At 42.4% G+C, this 23,872-nt stretch overlaps 1 protein-coding gene across 5 annotated transcripts in view; it reads left to right on the top strand.

Annotated features, from left to right (window-relative positions):
• COL7A1 (collagen type VII alpha 1 chain) overlaps positions 1–23,872 on the top strand; it is a 260,266-nt gene that overhangs the window by 19,031 nt on the left and 217,363 nt on the right. For all 5 annotated transcript variants that reach the window (XM_030206399.1, XM_030206395.1, XM_030206397.1 and 2 more), the window contains exons 2-6: positions 17,149–17,233; positions 18,116–18,296; positions 18,519–18,678; positions 21,140–21,233; positions 21,699–21,860. In XM_030206399.1, coding sequence (XP_030062259.1) covers positions 17,155–17,233; positions 18,116–18,296; positions 18,519–18,678; positions 21,140–21,233; positions 21,699–21,860 — 676 coding nt within the window. In that variant the 5' untranslated portion in view covers positions 17,149–17,154. The remainder of the gene's footprint in view (positions 1–17,148; positions 17,234–18,115; positions 18,297–18,518; positions 18,679–21,139; positions 21,234–21,698; positions 21,861–23,872) is intronic.

Here is a 23,872-nt window from a genome sequence, read left to right as displayed (position 1 = left end):
ATAGCGCCAAGTGCTTTTTGGGGCACCATTTATAGAATTTAGTCCTGTAAGATTTCTGCATGGATCTTTATAGCATAGCGTCTAGCAAGATGTGCAGACAAATCCAAATTGTTGCTAATTTGCACATATTGATAGCACCCAATTATTGGTGCTAATTGACTAGCCAATTTAGTTGCATGTACGTCTCAGAATAAGCATGCAATTTTACACGTGTAAATATGTACGCCATTTATAGAATTGCCCTTTTAACGCGTGAATTGGCAGATATTAACTGCTGTGCATAAACGTGATAATTCCTTTTGCATTATTTTCCAAATAGCCATGCAAGTGCATATTTAATGCACGGACATTTATACCTAGTCTCTAGAAGGTGAAAATGCTGCAGCTTCAGTTTAGTCATGATTTCTCCAGCTTTTCTGGGGCAGTTTTATAAAGATACATATGGTACTTTGCAGGTGGATGTTCACATGGGCTGAGTTTGCGCATTTTGTGGGTATTTATGCACATAGGGATCAATGTTCAGCCGTCGGGTGGTGAGCATTTGGTCATCGCCAACACTATTACTCCCGGATATTCAAAGCAGGGACCTGTGTGGACTTCAGTACTGTACTAACTTTCCAAAAAGATTCTAAGTAACATAGTAGATGACGGCAGAAAAAGACCTGCATGGTCCATCCAGTCTGCCCAACAAGATAAACTCATATGTGCTGCTTTTTGTGTATACCTTGATTTGTACCTGTCCTCTTCAGGGCACAGACCATATAAGTCTACCCCGCCTCCCACCACCGGCTCTGCCACCCAATCTCGACAAAATTAATTCCTCCAGTCAAGTAAAACTATAAATCCTATCAAATGAGATCTTTATTTCATAACCCTCTTCACCTACCAACACAGCATGACTATGATCGCACAGGACAACACACAATCTTTATCCATTTCGACCCTGCACTTATACCTCGTACGATCACTATACAACTTTGTATTTGTTATCCACCGACTGGGCAAACGCCTTTGACGGTACCATGTAAGCCACATTGGGCCTGCAAATAGGTGGGAAAATGTGGAGTAGAAATGCAATAAATAAATAATCTCATTGTCCTTAATCCATCTCAGTAAACAGCAGTGTTTTTCAATATTCTTCTAAAAGTATGGGGCCTCTTTTACAAAGCCACGCTAGTGATTCCCGCGTAGCAAATGAGAGGAAGCCCATAGGAATTGAATGGGCTTCCTCTCATTTGCCACATCAAGAATCGCCAGTGCAACATTGATTTTTTTTTTTGTCACCTTTTAAAAGTAGGATAATTTTAATTTCAAACAATAACCAGATCGTGCTGATGTAAAAGAAGAAGGGAAATCTAAATATTAAATTAACTTAACAGAACACTCGTCATATAGAGATTTAAACACCATACAAATTTATTTTAAACTGAATTCTCGAATCCATTGGAAGCCAATTCAGCTTTGAATATCTAGTTATTTTTCAGCCAGTTAAGACATAGCCATTTAAGTTGGGCCATGGGTTACTGCATAAAAATAGGACAGACTTTTATGCGGTTCCGTTTATGCGCTAAACCTGACTACTTAAAGCTGAATACCAGCACTTAAGCAGCCAAGTGCTGACTCCGCCCCCAACATGGCCGGCTTTGAGTTAGGCATTATCTTAGACTCGTGCTGCAGAATATTTACAACTAGCCCCGACCAAGTAATTTAACTGGTTAGCAGCTGGCTAAATCGTTTTGAATATCGGAGGATTGACACCAACACTCTTGCTAGTGTGACTGGTGGCACCTAAAACATAGGCACACATTTGCCCTACCATGCCAGTATCCTATAAAGGAAAGTGGTGAAAACGTATCTTACTAGACTAGGCTCCAAACAGGCATGGTTGTGGCACCTAAAATTAGTTGCCCATTTATAGAGTTGCCTTCCTATTGACAAGATGTAGGGTACATGTGTTCTGCTGGGTCTTCAGCCTCTCTCTGAGGATTGTGGCTGTGGTGGGTGGGCTACATGAGTTGAGGCTTAAAAACATGCAGGGAAAAGCTCAAGTAGCGTGAATAAATACTCCTGGTGCTTTAGAAACATAGAAAATGGCAGCAGATAAAGGCCATATGGCCTATCCATTCTACCCATTCATGCCATCTACTATCCCTTCCTCTTCCTTACAGATCCCATGTGCTTGCCCCACACTTTCTGGAATTCAGATGAAGTCTTCGTTTCCACTTCTTCTAACGTGAGGCTGTTCCTTGCATTCACCACCCTCTTCATGAAGAAGCATTTCCTCAGGTTACTGCTGAGCAGTGGCGTACCTAGGGTAGTTGACACCCGGGGCCGGTCATTTTTTAACACCCCCCCCCCCCCAAATCCAGTACTAGGCATGCCGAGAATACAAAACACTCAGGACCTATAGAGCAATTCTACCATACCATAAGCAGTCATTTCTACGAGTCACACAAGGAAAAGGAAAGCATCTTAAACACTACAGTGAGCACTAGAACATCAATTCACCTATTGTAAAACAAAACCAGACAGAATAGTACAGATCGTAGATCCTGCACAGTCAATGCCAACTGAAAGCCATGTCTTTTTCACAAACACAGATACACCCTAATCCACTATAGAATAAGTAATCATAAACTTTCTATTTAGACAAAAATTAAACTGAACCCCCAATGCCAGACTCTGCATACAATGCAACACCACAGAAACAGAAACTGTCCCCTAGTACTGTGCAAAATATAAAGACAGCAGATGTAAATTTGAAAAAAACTAACAAGTACCAATCACCACTTTACAAATTAACAAATAGAAATAAAACAAATATAGAAAGTAAAATAATACCATTTTATTGGACTAATACATTTAGCTTTCAGGGGCCAAAACCTCCGTCCTCGGGTCAGTACAGTATAGTGCTGTTACAGTATCCTATCCTGACCTGAGGAAGGGGGTTTTGTTCTCCGAAAGTTAGTCAAAATGTATTAAAATTAGTCCAATAAAAAGATTACCTTATTTACATGTTCTATTATAAACATTTAACACATCTACAATACTTTATCCTAAAGCAAAAAAAATAAAAAAATATATTTTATTTACAGTTTGTTGTCTCTGGTTTCTGCTTTCCTCATCTTCTTTTCACCGTCTTCCTTCCATCCAGCATCTGTCTTCACTCTCTCTCTCTCTCTCTCTCTCTCTCTCTCTCTCTGCCATCCAGTGTCTGCCCTCTCTGCCGTCCCTTCCATCCACTGCCTGCCCTTTCTCTCTGCCCCTTCAATCCACCATTTGCCCTCCCTCTCCCATCCATCCAGGGCCTGCCCTCCCTCTCGCTCCCCCTTCCATCTAGGATCTGTCCCCTCTCTCTCTCTGCCCCTTTTTTCAGCCCCCAGTTCCAGCCCCCTTCTCCCCTCTGAACACCCCCACCCCAGTCCCCTTCTTCCTTCTCCTGTCTGAGACCCCCACCACAGTCCCCTTCTCCCCTCCCCTGTCTGAGACCCCCACCCGAGTCCCTTTCGCTCCTCTCCTTCCCCACCTCAGTCCCGTTAAAACCGGCGAAGCAGCGTTGCAGGCAACGCCTCGTGCCCTGCTTGTAAAAAAAAAAATCAAATCTCCTTCCTTCTCCTCCGTCTTGACGTCGACTCGGGCCTTCCAATTGATTGGAAGGCCCGAGTCGACGTCAAGACGAGGAGGAGAAGGAAGGAGATTTGATTTTATTTTTTACAAGCAGGGCACGAGGCGCTGCCTGCGACGCTGCTTCGCCGGTTTTTTTAATGTGCGGCGCCGCGGGAACGGCCACGGGAGGCGGCGGGAGCGGAGCACTCCCCACCCACTGGCACCCGGGGCGGACCGCCCCCACCGCACCCCCCCCCCCTTGGTACGCCACTGCTGCTGAGTTTGTCCCTTTCATCTTCATCCTATGCCCACTCATTCCAGACCTTCCTCTCAATTGAAAAGAGACATCTCTCCTATGTATTTATGCCTTGAAGGTATTTAAATGCCTCTATCATATCTCCCCTCTCCCGCCTTTCTTCTGAAGAATATGTATTGAGATCTTTAAGTCTGTCCCCTTACTCTTTATGATGAAGACTCCTGACCATTTTAGTAGCTACCCATCTGTGTTTTGAAAGTGTACTGTCCAGTAGTAGCTGGTAATGATTGAGGTCCAAAGGCCTGGAAGAACACATACAGGCCAAAAAAATTAAGTTAGTGCATTTAGGGAGGAAGATATCAGTGTGGGTACCATTAAGATGGGTTATTTACCAGAAGTCATGCTATTTTAACACATGGTCTCAGCATGAGTTAGTGGTTAAATAACCCAACGTACAGTAGCCAGTTGATAACGTCCCCCCTTAATGCTTCAAAGTAGCATTTCAGATCAGGCCATGGGCTGATGATTTGGCAGTGAAAGGCAAAACAGGGCAGCTAAGAAAGGAAACTAGTGCCCACTACCTACCACTATTAAGCAATGCATGGAGTGTAAGGGGATGCTAATGACTCTTTGAAATGATTATTGTGTCTAGAAGGTCACGAGGGAGGTTAATAAAAAGAGAGCAGCGCCTAGCATTGTCAAAACAACACAAAAGCACCGGTCCATTGCTGTCCTCTGGAGCGTGAAGGGGCTGAGGAAACAGTCCCTTGTGTTGAAGGAACCAGAGGTGATTAATGTTAGGGGAGGAAAAACATCTTACTTGGAAACAAAGCCGCAGCATTCCTCAGTGAAAGAGGTTGTTATTTCCTTTCTGCTGGTCCAAACCTTTCTTCTGAAGCTCAGTAAGGCCTTTTTATAGACGGAGTCAGATTAATGTTCAGCCCAACATAGTCAGGGTTATTTTACACGCCGGCTGCCACAGGTGTTTTTAACTCAAATATTCAGCTCCAGGCCGCACCTAGGTAACAGAGCTGAAAGTCTAGGTCAGTGTGGTTTTTTTTTTCTAGCAAAAAAGGTGCCGGTACTCAAATGCCAGGCCACCCTTCAGGAGTGCGGTGATCAGTGAGGGACCCACCTCACAATAGCGAGGCCCCTTCATTAAAACATAGGGACCATGGCTCTATTTTAGCAGACAATGAGGAAAGGTGCCGGTACTCAGTACCCCCTCAGAAAAAGCCCTGGTCTAGGTACTTAAAAAGGTGTGAACAAAACCCAAATAAATAAAGGTGGCTGCCTGGGCCAGCACTTACCTGGGTACCAGTGAAATTCACTACCGGCTACATTACTACACTACTAAAAATCAACCTGTTCAAAAAGGCATATCACAATGATCTATCCTAAATTCCAGATAATGAAACTTGTACCAGAACTGGACAAAACTGAACCCTCGATACTTGATTGCTTAATTTACTCTGTCACCATTGAACTTTAACGCAATACCACTTTATTTCTCATTCCAGAAATGAACTCTCTATACCTGACTGCTTAAAGTACTCTGTCACTTATGAACTTTAATGCAATAGCACTCTGTATTTCTCATTCCGATAATGGCGATCGCCACTACGGCATAATGTAAGCCACATTGAGCCTGCAAATAGGTGGGAAAATGTGGGATACAAATGCAACAAATAAATTCTGTATGTGGTGTTATTCTATAAACAGTGTTCCAAATCGGGTGCTGTTTATAGAGTAACAGTTGGTGCTGGTATCTGTGCCCTGTTTTGGCCTTGAGATTTAGACCAACTGAAACCTGGTGTAAATCCTCATCCCTAAATTAGATCCGGATCTGTCTTATTCTGTAACACAGCGCTCAAATTCCAGGTTCGCCCCTGACCCACTCATGTCCCTCCCATGGCCCCTTTTCAAATTCACATGTAAAAATTTTACGCACGCATCTTTGTACAATAGCGACTATAAAGATGCACGCATAAATGCAAATGCCAATTAACACCAATAATTGATCACACCCAATTATCGGCCCTAATTGGCTTTATGTACCATTAAATTGTGCATACATATTGGGCATGCCCAAAGTTGTGCATGTAATTTTGAGCACCATGCATAGAATTAGAGGGTAAATCTTTTTTTTCTTTTGTTCACTAACACCCAATGCCCAAGGGAGATCTTTGTTTTACCTGTATGTTGATCTTTTTAAGATGTGATAAGTGTTTTTTGGACCTAAACATTTTTTTTGATTCACCGTTAAGATGCATAGTTGGAAGGTCTATGAGAATTAGTAACTGAAAATGTTATAATAGAGTTTCTGGGGGGGGGGGGGGTGTTGGTTAAGGGCCAGTGGTTGAGTTTGAAGCTGTTAAGTGCAGTGCAAAAGGGTATTTACTGAGGTCCTTTTCTCCCAAATCTTTGGAGTGTTTGCAATGTGCTGTTATTCAGATGCTGGGGAATTTTATAAATAGCCCTCAATGTTAGTTGTTAATCGGGCAACCAACGTTTGGCAGGGAAACACGTTCTAACGGATACAAGGTGCCGAAACAGGACTGAAATAAAGGGATATTTGAATAATTAGGCATTTCATCAAACTTGGGTATAAAGTATCACATACCATGTAAAGTGAGTTTATCTTGTTAGGCAGAAAGGATGGATTGTACAGGTCTTTATCTGCCGTCATTTATTATGTTACTATCCAGCTCATAATCGAAAGTGATCACCGGCCATTTCCCGACACAAATCGGGAGATGGCCGGCGATCTCGGAAAAGCGGCAAAATCTGTATAATCGAAAGCTGCTTTTTTGACAGCATCGCTGCTTTCCCGTCGCCTCGCCGGTGAAAGTTCAAAGGGGCGTGTCGGCGGTGAAGCGAAGGCGGGACATGGGTGGGTATGGGCGTAGCTACCAGATAGCCGGCTTTCGCCGATAATGGAAAAAAAATACGGCGTTAAGCAGTATTTCACCGGGTTTACTTGGTCCTTTTTATTTTCACGACCAAGCCTCAAAAAGGTGCCCAAACTGACCACATGACCACCGGAAGGAAGCGGAGATGACCTCCCCGTACTCCCCCAGTGGTCACTAACCCCCTCCCACCCAAAAAACCCCACTTTAAACACTTTTTTTCCAGCCTGTATGCCAGCCTCAAATGCCATATCCACCTCCATGACAGCAGAATGTGTTCTGTCCTCCGACAGCCTTTTCCTGTTTGTGATGTGGCTCTGGGGTGAGTGTGACACCTTTTCTGTTATTTGCACTGCAGAGTCACATCAGCAATGCATTGTGGTGGGTGTAGGTATTGGTAGTTGGTAGGCTCTACTCCCCTGGTGCTTTCCCCCTGCTTACTGGGTCAGAGTGTGCCCTGTTTTGTTTCCTGTTGTAGTCCATGCCGTAGTGGCCATTTTTGTAAGCCAGTTTTAGTTCCCTTTCCTGTGTTACCCACGTTAGAGAAAGTTCTTACCTTGAATGGTGCTGAAAGAGGGCATTGTACACCATTGTGCCAGCTCTGACCTACTGCTAATCTTAGTACCAGGGGACTCTTTGCCAGTGCACTAAAAATGCTGGCTCCTCCCATGGCCAAATGCCTTGAATTTGGCCGGGGTTTGAGATGGCCGACATAACTTTCCATTATCGCTAAAAAACGACGCCAGCCATCTCAAACCCCGGCCAAATCTAAGGCATTTGGCTAGCCGGAACCGTATTATCGAAACAAAAGATGGCCGGCCATCTTTTTCAAAAATACGGGTCTGGCCAGCTGTTTGCGGCACTGCCAAAATACATCGCCGGCCATGTATTTCGCCGGCGCCGTTCGATTATTCCCCTCCACGTTACTCTTTGGGGTTCTACATGGAATGTTGCTACTAATTGGGATTCTGGAATCTTCAGAACTTTTAATACAAGAACAGTGCTGGGCAGACTTCTACGGTCTGTGCCCTGAGAAAAGCAAGGACAAATCAAACTTGGGTATACATATAAAGTATCACATTTCATGTAAAATGAGTTTATCTTGTTGGGCAGACTGGATGGATCATACAGGTCTTTATCTGCCGTCATTTACTATGTTACTATGACATAGGAGATCTGTGCACAAATGCACCTATGCCCCCAGTTATAGGATAGCGCCTAAGTATTTTCCCATGTAACTGCCAAGGGGGCGTGGCTACAGAAAGGGCATGGGCAGATCAGAGCATTCCAGAAAACTGCGTACAGTATTCTCTTACAATATTGTATACACAGATAATGTTGATGCTAATTTCAACTTGTTGTTTAGGTTATTTTGCTGGTATATGTTTATCTTTAAAACTTGAATAAAGATTGATGTGAACTTAGAATACCGCAGATACGCACCCAGCTTGCGTGTGAGGATTTGCACCAGGTTTCAGCTGCCATAAGCCCTCACACCTGCAGTTGGGCGTGGAATTCAGTACCCAATGCTGTTGAATAAAGAGCTCTCATTCTATGGTTCAACAATTTTTTATTGAAGATTCATCAAGGTAAACAATCCACACATTCAATATACAATAAATTGTTAACAAAACCATCTGTGTGCGAGGAAAATAATGGTTGCATCATCAAAATTTTAACATTTCCCTCTTCCACCCCACCCTCTCATTTTTTTATTATTATTATTATCTAAATTTCTTCATTGAAGTACAGAAGCATATGGACCATGTTTCCAAAATGGTCCCATAAAACAACAACGAAGAGTCAATATGCAGTGTAGCTATGCATGCTCTGTACCCTATTGTAGATGGAACGATAATCACACTAAAAAAAAAGCCCCAAGCGAGAGGCCTTATTTCTTATAGGCTCTCGCAGCCTATATACAAACATTCCTGTGGAGGATCATCCAAGTATACCCATACAAGACATACAACCTTCAAGCAGCCCACACCAATGAGTGGTGCAGAAGATTAAGAGTGCTCATTCTAAAGCGTGCTATATACTACTACTACTACTTATCATTTCTAAAGCGCTACTAGACGTACGCAGCGCTGTACACTTGAACATGAAGAGACAGTCCCTGTTCAACAGAGCTTACAATCTAATCAGGATGGACAAACAGGACAAATAAGGGATAAGGACAAAGAGTAGGAAGATTCCGGAATCCCAAAGAGTAGGAAGATTCCGTGCAGAATCCCAAAGAGTAGCAAGATTCTGGAATCCCAAAGACTACTACTACTTATCATTTCTATAGTGCTACTAGACGTACGCAGAGCTGTACACTTGAACATGAAGAGACAGTCCCTGCTCGACAGAGCTTACAATCTAATTAGGACAAACAGGACAAACAAGAGTTAAGGGAATATTAAAGTGAGGATGATAAAATAAGGGTTCTGAACAAGTGAAAAAGAGTTAGGAGTTAAAAGCAGCATCAAAAAGATGGGCTTTTAGCTTAGATTTAAAAACGGCCAGAGATGAAGCTTGACGTACCAGCTCAGGAAGTCTTCTCTAATAATCCACTGAAATCCAAACTCTCAAGAGGAAACATCGGTCACAGATGAGTCCCATTTATAGTCGTTCCTCCCTTTTCCTCACAAAGGCAGATAATACACCATATGCAATGGAGCATATACTGTCTCAGGACATTTCAGAAGGTCTTTCAGAAATCTGTAGAACAAATACTCGGTGGTGGCAGGTGCTGCCACGTGTGGAAAACTTAATAATCTCAAGTTTAAATGCCTTGTAAAATTATCCAAATTCCCAAGCTTCCAAATGGACTGTCAATTTATCTTGAACTAAAGAATCCTAAATAGCTTTACTCGGAGAAACAGAATTTAACAAATGTTCAGTCTTACTAGCCAATGAGTGGACTTGAACCACAAATTTCCTGGATCTTAGAGGAAGTCTGCAGAGCGGAATTAATAATGCCCAGATTTGGTAGAGAGAATTCACAAAAGTCCAAATAGAATCCAAAGTGACCTTCACCAGTCTAACCAGAGGTTTCAAGGTCAGTGTTCTCACTGCTGCCACTGCATAGAAGAGCTCTGGGCACCGATATTTTGAATCCAGCCTGTGGTATTCTCTGGCACTATGGGGTCCTTTTACTAAGCCGTGTAAGCGTCTATGTGCACCCAATGTATGCCAAAATGGAGTTACTGCCCAGCTACCGCGTGGCTCTTGAGGTAATTTCATTTTTGGCGCATGTCCGATATGCGCATCTGAAAATTAATTTTTCTTTTCAGACGCATGGATTGGACGCGCCAAGTGGCATTTGATGCGTGGAGGTCATTAGCGCCTGGTTACCGCGTGAGATTTTACTGCTAGGTCAATGGGTTGGTGGTAAGGTCTCAGACCCAAAATGGACAGGCGCCAATTTTTGTTTTGCCGCCTGTCCATTTTCGGCAAAAATCTTAAGGCATTTTTTTGCAGGCACACTGAGAAATGGATCTGTGCGTGCCCAAAACACACGCCTACACTACCGTAGGCCACTTTTCAGCGCACCTTAATAAAAGGACCCCTATAAGAGCTGGTCTATAACACTCCTGGATGGCACCTGGTAGAGGCATTTTTCACCGCACCTGTAAAAAATGGACGTGCGGCAAAATGAAAATTGGCGCGCGTCCATTTTGGGTCTGAGACCTTACCGCCACCCATTCACTTAGCGGTAAGGTCTCATGCGTTAACTGGGCGGTAATCGTCAATGCGTGTTCAATGCTGATTACAGCCCGGTTAGCGCCGCGTGCTGGAAAATAAAATATATTTTCTGACGCGTGTAGTAGACACGCATAAAAAATGAAATTACCGCCTGGGCCACGCACATTGGGTGCACGTAGGCGCCTATGCGGTTTAGTAAAAGGGCCCCTCAAGGAAGGCCACGCACATTGGGTGCGCGTAGGCGCCTATGCGGTTTAGTAAAAGGGCCCCTCAAGGAATTGGCCCCTATCTGGATAATTAAACAGCACTTTTTTCTCTTTCTTTTTTCCTCTCCTCTTTCTCTGCTTGATGGAGCGTCATTTTCTTCTTTTCCCCTCTTCTCTTTCTCTCTCACCTTGTTTATTTCATTACATCAGCGGCATTTTGTGTGTATACTGGTATATATATGCAGAAAACTCCTTTATATAACTCCCCCTATGTGTCCCTATTTTTTCTATTGCTCATTTCTTTGAGAATCCATGTAAATTACAAGACTAGATGCTTACGATAAGGGAAGGGAAATGGGACTTGATATACCGCCTTTCTGTGGTATTTTGCAACTACATTCAAAGCAGTTTACATATATACAGGTACTTATTTTGTACCAGGGGCAATGGAGGGTTAAGTGATTTGCCCAGAGTCCCAAGGAGCTGCAGTGGGAATCGAACTCAGTTCCCCAGGATCAAAGTCCACTGCACTAACCACTAGGCTACTCCTCCACCATAAGCAAGGCAGAACTGGGACAGAACCCAAACAGGTTGATATTTATGGCTTAAACTGGGCAGATCTATCTTGTTTAGCACTCTGTCTTCAAACACTTGAAATAATTCATATCTCCTCCTGTTCACATGCACTAGAACCAACATTTGCTTCAAAATTCAGGGGCAGAGCTGAACTAGGTTGGAGAAGTGTCACCTGAGCTGTGATGCACACATAACGAAATGATGGCCATGGCAGATGTTTAAGGGATCCCAAGCAAAATTTCAGAAAGGAGCCAAAGGTGGTGGTGGTGGGGTCTGCTTCAGAAAATTTGAGAGTGGCTACACATGGGCCCCTTCCTTCTATGGACCCTCTGGCACTTTAAGGGCTGTCTTCATGAAATTTACAATACACAAGGAATGGGAACAGAGGAAGGCTAGACGAACCTCAGGAATAATGAAGTTAAAAGTTTATTGCAACTAGATAGATCGGGCTCAAGTGGGAAAGGGAGAGCCAAGCCAGGGAAGGGAATAGCAACGCTGGAGGAAGCTTTCACAGTAATAGATGTGTGGAGAACTCTGAATCCTCTGGAGAGGGATTACACCCATCTATCAAGGGCCCATGCCACTTTATCCCGTATAGATTATATATTCGTAACTGGAGACATTTTCACAAAGGTGGACACAGCGAAAATAGGGCCTATAGCAGTCTCCGACCATGCCTGGGTTATGGTGAGGGTGGAGTTGGATGGAGGGACAAGAGAGGATTACCTGTGGAAATTCCCAACTTGGCTATATAGGGATGGACAATTCTTACCCCATTTGATTAAAAGTTGGAAAGATTTTGGCATCAATAATGAGACTCACAAGGATGACCCAATACTGTTTTGGGAAACAGCCAAGGCAGTGCTTAGAGGGGAGATCATAGCCTATGTTAGTTTTAAGCAGAAAATGAGGAGACAAGAAATTTTGGGATTAGAAAGGAGAGTGGCTAAATTGCGACGTCAGTATAGTGTGGGACATACTCAGAGTCTCCGAGTGCAACTGCTAGAGGCCCAGCAGAACCTTAACGAATTGTTGCACCGTACAGTTAGAAAATCCCAGGCTTACTATAAATATCAGCTTTACAAATTTGCAAATAAGGGCGGGGGTTTTCTGGCGAAGGTCATGGGCAGAAGATTAGGTTACCAAAAGATATTATCAATTAAGAACAGTCAAGGGTCACTAGTACATAAAGATAAGGAAATCTCGGGAATACTTAAAGATTTCTTTGCACAGTTATATAAACCACAGGAGGATCTGGCCAGGCCTGGTGAGACATACTTGGCTAGCGTGGATTTACCCCAAATGGAGGCTGAGGAGTTAGAGGCGCTGAATGGGAAAATTACACTAGATGAAGTTATGTGGGTGATCAAGCAAAGTCCTCTGGGGAAGGCGCCGGGCCCTGATGGAATGAGGAATGAGTTTTATAAATTATTGCAGGCCGAGATTGGCCCGGTGCTGACTGAGGTGTTTAACTTAGCAGTTCAGAGGGGCTCTTTACCTTTATATACGAACCAGGCTCATATAACAGTAATACTTAAGCCCGGTAAAACAGCTCTTCTCCCGGAGTCATACCGACCAATCTCACTCTTAAACTCAGAAGCCAAGTTTTTGGCCAAATTGTTGGCTAATAGGTTGGCCAGATATCTCCCTTCCCTGATAGAGGAGTCACAAGTAGGATTTGTTCAGGGTAGAAAAATAGCAAAGAATATGAGGAAAATTCTTCTTGCATTGGAAAAAGCACAATGGGAAAGACAGCCAACTATGTTAATTAGTTTTGATGCCGAAAAGGCTTTTGACCGGGTGGATTGGGGATTTCTACTAGAAACACTCAAAGCATATGGGGTGACTGGGTTTTTTATGCAGGCGGTCAAGACATTGTACACTGATCCCAAAGCGAGAGTTCTCGTCAATGGCCTGGCTTCGGATTGGTTCCCCATTGGTCGAGGTACCCGTCAGGGTTGCCCTCTGTCACCTTTACTGTTTGTGTTGACTCTTGATCCGTTAATACGGGAAATAAGCAATAATGTAGACATAAAGGGAGTACAAATAAAAGACCGAGAATTTAAAATAGCAGCTTTTGCAGATGATTTACTAGTATTATTAACAGATCCCAAGCATTCTTTGGGACATCTAATGGAAAGTATAAAGGAATATGGGGATTTTTCTGGATTTCATTTAAACTTGACAAAATCAGAGGCCTTGGCGAGCTCAGACATTAAAAGGGCAGATTGGGGGCAATTCCCTTTGCGGTGGGCGACGGGGTCCTTCCGATATCTAGGTATTGAATTGACCTTGGATCCGGCTCAGATATATAATTTTAATGTCCCAAAGTTGTTGCGAGACACGAGGGTGCAATTAAATAGATGGAGCTCCCTGCCATTAACGCTCTTGGGTCGAATCCACTTATACCGCATGGTGGTGTTCCCAAAATGGCTGTATGTACTGCAAATACTGCCAATAAGGCTCTGGGAAAAAGACCTTCGGGTACACCAGAGACAGGTGGCGCGATTCTGCTGGGCTGGTAGGAAGCCAAAACTTCGATGGGAATATCTCAGTGGGGCACAGGCGCAAGGAGGTCTGGGGATCCCCAATATGCGTATATACAATCAAGCATGTCTTTTAAGACACCTGGGAGATTGGCTTGTGGGTACGAACAATTACACAGATGTACAATTAGAGAGATTGCATTTCAGTCCCTGGCATTTAAATTACTTAATACACGCAAAATTTAGAAATCTCCCGCAACAAGTAAAACATAGCATACTCTTGCAGCCCTTGAGATATTTGTGGAAGGAGATAACGAAACTCTGGAAACACAGTGCAGAGTGCAGCGTGTTGTTGCCAATCACGGGCAATGCAGAGTTTGCACCTGGGAGAGAAAGTAAATTCTTTCGAGATCTGGGAAAGCAGGGGGTTATACTATTGGAAAATTTTTTGCAAGCGGATGGGACCGTTATGGTTTACCAAGAGTTTGAGAGACAATATGGAGGGGGGATGTTGGCGAAATTAGCCTACTTTCAACTCTCACACTACATACATGAGCTTCCCACCGCAAGCCTCCTACCAGGCTTTGAGAGGGAAATTAGGGAGTTTCTGGCCGGGGACGCAATGGGACAGATCTCAGTGTCTAGATTTCACAAGGTGCTGGAGGGGAAACAACCACAAAGAGATGTTAAGATGGTTGTGGAAAGATGGAGCCGGGAGGTGAAAGACCAAATAACAGAGGGGAAGATATTAGCGGCACTTCAAGGCGGGATAAGGGTGGTACATAGCGCCGAGTTACAGGAATGCCACTTCCGCATCATACATAGGGCATATTTTTCAGTAAAACAGGCATGGTATGCGGGAGTGGTGGAAACACATAAGTGCCCCAAATGTGCAGAAGTAAATGCATCACTTAGCCACGGTTTGTGGCAGTGTAGAGAGATACGGAGGTTTTGGACAGCTCTCTCTAAGTTTATGGGCTGGCTTATGGGGTATCGGGTGGACCTATCTTTTGAAAAAGTGATACTGAGCTCCATGGCGACATGGCACAAAGGAACGTTGGAAGAAAAGATGTTCCTCAGTAAACTTTGTATTTTGGGGGAAAAATGTATTTTAAATTGTTGGACAATGGACAAAGGTCCTTCATATTGGTATTGGAGGAATAGGGTACATGAGCTCATGCTATGGGAAATGCAAGACGCCCGTAATACTCCCAAGAGGCGCCAACGATTCATGAAGATTTGGGGGGCATACCTACACAAGATATCACCACGAGCACGTAGCCATGTTTTGAACACTTTGGGTTAGTCTATATTCATGACAAGAGCATAATCAGAAACATGAGGCACAATTATAAAGGGGGACGGGGATAAGAGGGAGGGGAGAAGGGAAGTGACACAAATTGGTTGACAGAGGATGCCCACATGTAATAGATGTTTGCTTAACCATGGATTAGTTAAGATACTTTCCTAATTGGAATGTGACAATCATTTTGTAATGTCCATGGGAAGGGCTGAATTACTAGAGGTAATCCTGGAATGGAAAAGAAGAGAAGACGCCATCGAGTCTATAAGAGTAAAAGGCTCGGTGGGAGAGACACAGGGGACGGGAGGGAGGGGGGAGGGGGGGGAGAAAAGTTAAAAAATTTGATGATAGATGTTATGGTTGCTGTGTATGATGGAAATAATTTCTTGTTTGGGACATTATGGAGAATGGCCTTGGTTACGATGATAATGATAATATGTGTCATTAACAAACAATGTTGAAACCCAAAATATTGATGATGCAGTTAAGATGTATGTATACAACCGTGACATGTTATTATGCTCACAAAGTGTTTGACTTTATCGCTTATGTTTACAATGTTTATCATCAATAAAAACCGTTGAAACATAAAGTTTATTGCAATGGTGTATATAAAAATACAAGGAGAGAGTAATCCACCTAAGTGGATGAACACTAACTCCCACGTAAATATAACAGCACAGAGAGAGTGGGAAGTGGACCAATGACTCCAGGAGAACGGGAGATAAGATTTCAAAGAACCACTTTATTCAATGACTCGACACAGAAACTGTGTTTCGGCCACAGGCCTGCCTCAGGAGTTTTAGATGATCCTGTAGTTAAAAAGGAGATGGATCTCTGGATTGAGTGGTCTGAAAAAAAGTGTCCCAGTGGAACCAGTAAGATGGAGATATGATGTAATAAAAGACAGTGATGGTTCACTTTGGTGATCCTTGTACTTCCAAAAAAAAACCCTGAGGTCGAGTGATCTTGATAAAGACCTTTGTGATATCTTGCTGGCGCAGCGTCTCGATATAATCTTTGTAATATATATAAAAATACTACAGAAATAACATAAAATCAGTGCTCAAAATTCAATAATATCAGTACTCAAAACTCAACAGTACACATTGAAGTTTGAGCACTGATTTTATGTTATTTCTGTAGTATTTTTCATTATTCCTGAGGTTCGTCTAGCCTTCCTCTGTTCCCACTTCCTTGTGTATTGCTGCTTGTCTCGTGGGACTTTGCTGTTCGGTTATCTTCTGATTTTTTGATGAAATTTACAGCACTAATGACATGGCAATATTTATGATAGATGCAGACTCTAAGTTTCTAATATTCATTTTAGGAAACATGATCTGTACTGAGTCATTTAGAGCTGCAGGACAATACAAGAAATTAAAAACAAAAATCGAGATTACAATAATTAGTACTTGCCTATATCCTACGTCTAAATGTAAAAGTCCTCGGAGGACAGAGCTCAATTCTTGTGGTATTGCAAGCGTGGAGGCGCTAATTGGCTAGTGCGCTAACATTACCACTGTGTTAACTGGTTAATATATCCATAACGTGGGAGCCCTTAATCCTCCTGTGGTAATTTTTTTTAAATGGCCACTTGCCAATGCTAAAATCTGATCTGACGAAGAAGGGCAACCATCGAAAGCTAATCAAGAAATGTATTAAGTTATGTCCAATAAAAAAGGTATCTTATTTTCTTTTCCATGTTTTATTTTGTTTGATTTCTATTGATAACCTTGAGTGGACTAACACGGCTACCACACTCCTCTACTCATAAATGAAACAAATAGAAAAAAAAGCCCTTTTTATGGTCGCACTACAAATGGGCTTAACCCACAGGAAGGGGCCTCGTAAGGAAGCCCTAAGCCCATTTCTTAGGGCGACTTAGTAAAAGGGCCCCAGAGACACTAAGTGAGAGTTTTAGGAATCAAAATATAAAGATCACAATGAGTTCTCGTTATACAACCCCCCCCCCCCCCCCCCCACCCCTTTTGGCCTTGTGCTTTCCATATACTTATTAGATAAATCCAACAGATCTGCTACTTGGTTAATTAGACATAGAAATTCTCCACTTTGTAACCATCACCTTGTTACCCTTGTCCTTCCTTTCCAGGTTTCAATGATGAAAGGCTGGATCCCGCTCTTTATGGTGCTACATGTGGTGCTCTTCACCCCCCAAAAAGCTACAGCACAGCAAGGTAACTAGACTATGATTCAGGCTCCCTATGACCAGGGACCTTAAGGGGCTCGGGGAGGAGGAGGATGAAGAATGGGGCTATTCAAGTGATAAACCACCAGTGATGTGGTTTGAAAAGAGAGATTTTCATTGGAGGGAGGGCAGCATTTGCAATTCAAGAGAGGATCTTGAGTTACAGAAATGGCCCTCTGAAAACTGTCCAAGCACAAATTTGGCTTTGGGTCACTTATGCATAATTTGAATGAACATTAGGGATGTGCACAGGGCAAAACCTTTTGCCTTTTGACTCCACTTTTGGAATTTAGGTTTGATTCACATGTTCATTTTAATTAAAAAAAAAAATAATAATAATGCCAGCTAGAATGTTTTAAATGCACATTGCCAGAGAACGTGGTGAAGGTGGTTAGCTTGGCAGAGTTTTAAAAAGGGTTTGGATGGTTTCCTAAAGGACAAGTCCATAGACTGCTACTAAATGGACGGGAAAAATCCACAATTTCGGGAATAACATGTATAGAATGTTTGTACGTTAGGGAAGCTGCCAGGTGCCCTTGACTTGGATTGGCCACTGTGCTGGGCTCGATGGACCCTTGGTCTTTCCCAGTGTGGCATTACTTATGTACTTATGCATGCAAATTTATCTCCTCCAATCCAAGACTAAAGGTTGCAAAGGTTTTTCTTTAGCGGTAACTGGGTAGGTGCTGGGAACACTCCCGACAGTTACTACAGAGGCTTTGCAGTCACCACCCGGTAATTTGGACATGGACATTGCAGTAACTATAACGTTTTACCACACTTTAGTAACAGGGCCTCAGTGTTTCAAAGTAGACCTTAAGTCTAGTTCATTGCCTGAATCTACATTACATTTTTCCACTCTACATTTCAGGAACGTGTAGAAATGTTTATGCAGCTGATATTGTGTTTGTGGTGGACGGATCCTCCAGTATTGGAAGGACTAATTTCAAAATAATCAAAACCTTCATGGAAGGGCTAGTGATACCCTTTGTCAATGTGGTCAGTCAGACTGGAGTTCGCTTTGGAGTTGTGCAGTATAGCGATGACCCCAGGTGAGATCTTTAGGGTATTTGACCCTTGTAATTCTTTTCTCTTCTGTTTTCTTTCTTTTATCTTAAGCTGTCAATGGATATAAAATGTATATTGTTTACCCTCTGCCAGTATCCAATGATGTGACCATACAGGAAGAGGTGCCCATATGGAGTCAATAAAACAAATGATAAGAATTTATCAAATCGTGTATTATCTATTTTGGTTTGATTTTTCTGCTCCAGAACTGAATTTACGTTGTCTCGGTATGCCAACGGAACAGAAGTAATGGAAGCCATCCGTAATCTGGGGTACAAGAGTGGAAACACAAGGACAGGTGCTGGTCTGAGATATACTGCTGATAACTTCTTTGGCCCAACAATTATCCGACCCGGTGTGTCAAAGGTATGTTTTTTGTTAGCATTGTCCCTTCTCTCATTTTAACTTGTAGATAATTGCTCCTTTTTATGGGAATGGGGTACCAGTAAAGTCACATTCCTATAATATGACCCTTTACTCAAATGCTAAGCAGTTGGGGTGGGGGGGGGGGGCAAGTTATCAGTGTGGGCTGCTGTTAAGCCAGGTTCTTTTAGCACATGTTGTGTTATTTTAGCACAGGACCCATTTTATGCAACGAGACCTAGGTACTAATAACTGGGGTTAATAGTAAAATAATACTTGTTAATGGGAGCCCATGTTGATAACTTCTCCCCTTAATTAAGGGAAAAATGTTTCTAGAAATTGAAATCACTGCTATATGTTAATAAAAGTGAGCCAAGCATAGGACAATCAAGCCTTTGTGACATCACTAATGAAGTTGGCTCTTATTGGTGGAATGAGGCATTATGACATCCCAATCTCAGCTCTGGTTAGCAGAGACAGAAACTCTTCACACTAAGGGAGGAAGTTATCAATATGGGCTGCCATTAAGATGTGTTATTTTACATCTAACTCTTACTATTTTAGCATAGGACCCATTTTATGCAATGAGACCTGCTACTAATAACTGGGATTAACAGTAAAATAACCTACTTTAACAGTAATCCTCATTGAAAACATAAGAATAGCCATACTAGATCGGACCAATGGTCCATCTAGCCCTGGCCCCTCCTACATCCCAATGGCTTGATTTTCTACATTTTTCACTTGTACATTGTTTTTTCGAAAATGGCTTGAAAAGATAAACGCACAGAGCACAAAAACTTGTTACAAATGGTATTTTTGAAAAAGAAGATAGACGTTTTGCTGTTTTGAAAATGGTCATATTTCCTATTCGGATTTAAAACATCCAAAATCTGACTTAGACGTCATATCGAACATGCACCTCCATGTCTTTATATCTATTAGAAGAAAAATAACTGGAAAACTCAATTATGAGTGAAAGCTATACTGTTCTAGAAAGATTTAGATTATCCGCAGAATTGGCACGCAAGTTTATATTTTCTCAAATGTATCTCTTCTTCTGCTCCTCCTTCCAAAGTTGCCGCATTCGGCATAACCTCTTACTGCAAGAAAAGCTCTTTCTTTTTATTTGTCATCTCCGGTTGTAATGTTTGCCCTCTAGTGATGTGAGCTGAGAACTGCAGTTGAGGAAAGAACATGGCTTCTTCTATTTGCTATGTGAAAAGACTTTATTTATTTATTTATTTATTTGCAGCTTTTGTATCCCCCATTTTCCCACACACTAGCAGGCTCAATGTGGCTTACAAGACACCGTATTGGGTCGGTGTTAAACAAGTACAATTAGAAATAGGGTAAGGGAAGGTAGAGGTAGATGGGAACAATAAATGACAAAGAAATAAGAAATAACATTGTCTTTTAAATCAGTGCAGGGTTGAAGCAGCTAAGCAGAATCGGAAGGGTAGGCCTTACAAAACAAATAGGTCTTTAAAGTGCGCCTGAATTCTAGATGGTTATGTATTGTCTTCACTCTTTTTGGTAATGAATTCCACATTTGAGTACTTAAGTAGGTGAAATTGGACACGTAGGATGTTTTATATTTAAGACCAATGCAATTAGGATAATGAAGATTCATATAGGTACAAGATGTTCCTTCTACAAACATAGAAACATGATGCCAGGTAAGGGCCAAATGGCTCATCCAGTCTGCCTATCCTCAGCAACCATTATCTCCCTCTTTCCATAAGAGATCCCACTTGCCTGTCCCATGCTTTCTTAAATTCAGACACTGTCCTTGTCTCCACCACCTCCACCGGGAGGTTATTCCTTGCGTCCACCACTCTTTCTGTGGTGGACACATGGAATACCAACTGATAGACCAACTACCTCTAGAGAGGAGAGATACCAATCCTAATTCCAGATGAGATGCATTCGTTCACCGTGGCGCCTGATTATTGATGAGAATTCTTGAGTATTAGAAGAAAAATGAATAATATTTTAAATTATTGATATTTAGGAATGAGCACAAGTAAAGGAAGGAGTAATTACTGTGAGTCTTCAACCAAGGAAAAATGACATAATTTAATGTTTAGAGACTAATTTCATAAGGGTTGTCTCCTTTAAGCATTAAAGTAGGTGCCTGCTTTTATGTATAAAGGACTAGATTCTATATATGGCACATGAAAATTCCACGTGTAAAAAAAATACGCCTAGGTGTATTGTCTAAAGCACGCCTATATTTTATAGACTAGGCTTGATTTTCGTGCGGTATATAGAATTCGCTGAGTACCTCTCCATGTGACCAAATGTAGTCACGGCTATTTACGTCATGCTTTATTTGGACATGATTAAAAGAAAATATCATACTTGCACTGTATCTTGTTATGCACACTTGGATTAAGAGACCAGTTTATTTCATCGCCCATAGATTATGCTTTCTCATTTTATTACTTTGTTTTATTTGTAGATTGCTGTTTTAATAACAGATGGAAAATCTCAAGATGATGTAGATGATCCTTCCTTGAAACTGAAGAATAAAGATGTTAAAGTCTTTGCAGTGGGTGAGTTATGTAGATTCTGGAATTCTACAAGAGATGTAGGTTGCATCTTAATGAAATAATCGTAGAACATTAGTGAATCCAGTAAGACCAATTAGAACAACCGTTGCATCATCTCTATCTAGGTAGCACCGCAGCCGCCTTACATAGTTATTTATTCAAGACAACCAAAATGGGAGGCTGCTTTTCTCTATCAACTTCAGAACTCAATAACATTTCTTTCATGGTCACTTATTCAGTTAGGAATGGCCTTTAACGTGTTCGCTTAGCACTTATATAGCCCTGTCAGCCCTGGCAGCTGTTGAGCTCAGGGAGTTTCAGTGAGGTAAATTATAACAGTGGGTTCAGGTATTTAAGTCTTAAGTTGGCTCTTCTCCAGCCTTCTTTATCCACTCTTCAAAAGTTCTTGACTTGCTACAATACTTCATCACCTTTCTTTCTCTCTACTATGGTTTCTTTGTACTTCAGGGATAAAGAATGCTGACACGCGAGAACTAAAGAGAGTCGCCTCTTCGCCAACTGAAGAATTCTTTTTCTACGTCACTGACTTCAAGATTCTTGGGACGCTTCTGCCTCTGGTCTCTCGGAGGGTGTGTACCACCACGGGAGGATTTCTGGTGACAGACAGCAGTAAGGAGTTACCTATATACCCTATGCTGTCTATTAAAATGTTCTATTACATATTGTGTTGACGTTGTACGTAGTATACTATGCCATACTTTGTATTGTTATTTGAATAATTTTACTGCTGTAATTGTCTATTGCTTATGTTTTATTTTTACTGTACGCCGCCTTGAGTGAACTCTTGCAAAAAGGCAGTAAATAAATCCTATTAAATAAATGAATAATAAAATAGTGTTAGATTGATGTACGTTAAAAAACGACCAATCCCTTCTGTGTTTTTGACAACATAACCAGGGGTATATTTGGCCAAAAATTGGCCTGAGCATGAAGATTCTGTCCCCTTGCCCTCCTCTCTCCGCAGTTTCTCCCTCCCTCCTCCATCCTACCTAACTTTGATACTAAAGCATCTGCTGCTCCAGAGGCTTTTGCCCTTTACCTAACCCATGCCTGTAATACTATATCTGCCCTCTTAAAGACACAAGGGCTCATGGTCTTGCAGGTATTCCTATGCTGCTAGCTTGCAAACCCTATGCCTTTAAGAAGGCAGACATGAAGGTGACATACTGCAACAGTTTGTTTACATCAGCAGCCCATCCAGGGATGCCCTTCACCTGATAGAACAGTCCACTCAAAACATAACTATAGGACTATCAAGATCCATATTTTTGAACCTGCAGTTTTTCCCTTCTTGTTTCTGTTTCCAATTGAAAAGTAACCAATACAACAACACAGAGAGGGTCCAAAGTACAGAACAAAGTGCAAAATACAACAAAAAGCACCGAGAGCCTTCAGAAACGAGACATAGTTCTTTTAATTATAACAATCGATTTTTCTAATATGGACCCGGCACAGGCTGTGTTTCGGTGTACAGCGCCTGCGTCAGGGTTCAAATGTGTTCTGATATAAAACGTATGCTATGGGCAGCAACCAAACTTCTACCTTATAAAATAATAAAGAATTCCATCCACTTTATAAAGTGGTTACTCGATGCGTTAACAGCAAAAAGGTCCCTTTGTTTTTTGATATGGACCATGTTGGAGCCATATTGGAAAATCGATTGTTATAATGAAAGGAACTGTGTCCCGTTTCTGAAGGCTCTTGGTGCTTCCAGTTCAAACATAACCAGGGCTGAGATCCTGGCACTTTGATCCTTCATTTGCCAGTGCCCTATTTCATAAATTGGCCCCTAATATATCTAATCTGGTCATTATAGAGATCATGCACCAGGCCTTTTCCCCAAGCCTTGCAGTCATGGTTCCTGACTCTGCCAACAAGATGTCACCCTTGAATAGTGATTATGAACCCTCCCAGTTGACTCCGGGATAGAAGACATGACACAAAGTGTAAACCAGAAAGGTATTGCAAGGCAGCACACCCCCAACCAATTGTCAGTATTTAGATTAACATCAGTAGATACTGTCTAGTGTTTTCTCTAGGTTGAACGTACACAATTTTGAACTGCATCACATTCTGGGCATTAGCATGCAAATCTGTGTATCAGACTTTTGCATTTCTGTTTTCTGAAACTTATTGGCTGACTTTTCCTTCTAAGCCCTAGTTTGGCCTACTATGATTACCACACTGGTATATTTATTCAGGGCCGCTGAGAGACTGAGCCGGGCCCGGGGCAAAGCTGCCCCCACCCCCAAGGATCGCCACCCGCCCCGCCTCCCCCCAATCGCCACTGCTGCTGTCGCCTCCTTCTCCTGCTCCCAGGCCGCTGGTGCCGCAGTCCCCAGTCTCCACCTACCTTCCCTCAGCTCCCTTCTGTCTGCCATTAGACCCCTCCCCCCATTAAAAAAAAAAAAAACTAAAAATCGGCAGCGCAGCGCCTTCTATGTGAAAGCGGCAGATTGCCTCAGGCGGGCCTTTCCTCACTGTGTCTACTACTACTACTATTTAGCATTTCCCACCCTCGCAGAAATAGGAAGTTAAATCAGAGGAGGGTGGGACACAGTGAGGAAACGCCCGCCAGAGGCAATCTGTCACTTTCACACTGAAGGTGCTGTGCTGCCGAT

Source organism: Microcaecilia unicolor, chromosome 6, assembly GCF_901765095.1.
Source record: "Microcaecilia unicolor chromosome 6, aMicUni1.1, whole genome shotgun sequence".
Lineage (NCBI taxonomy): Eukaryota > Metazoa > Chordata > Amphibia > Gymnophiona > Siphonopidae > Microcaecilia > Microcaecilia unicolor.
The sequence above is the reverse complement of the archived record's forward strand: the minus strand, read 5'-3'. Positions and strand labels throughout refer to the sequence as shown.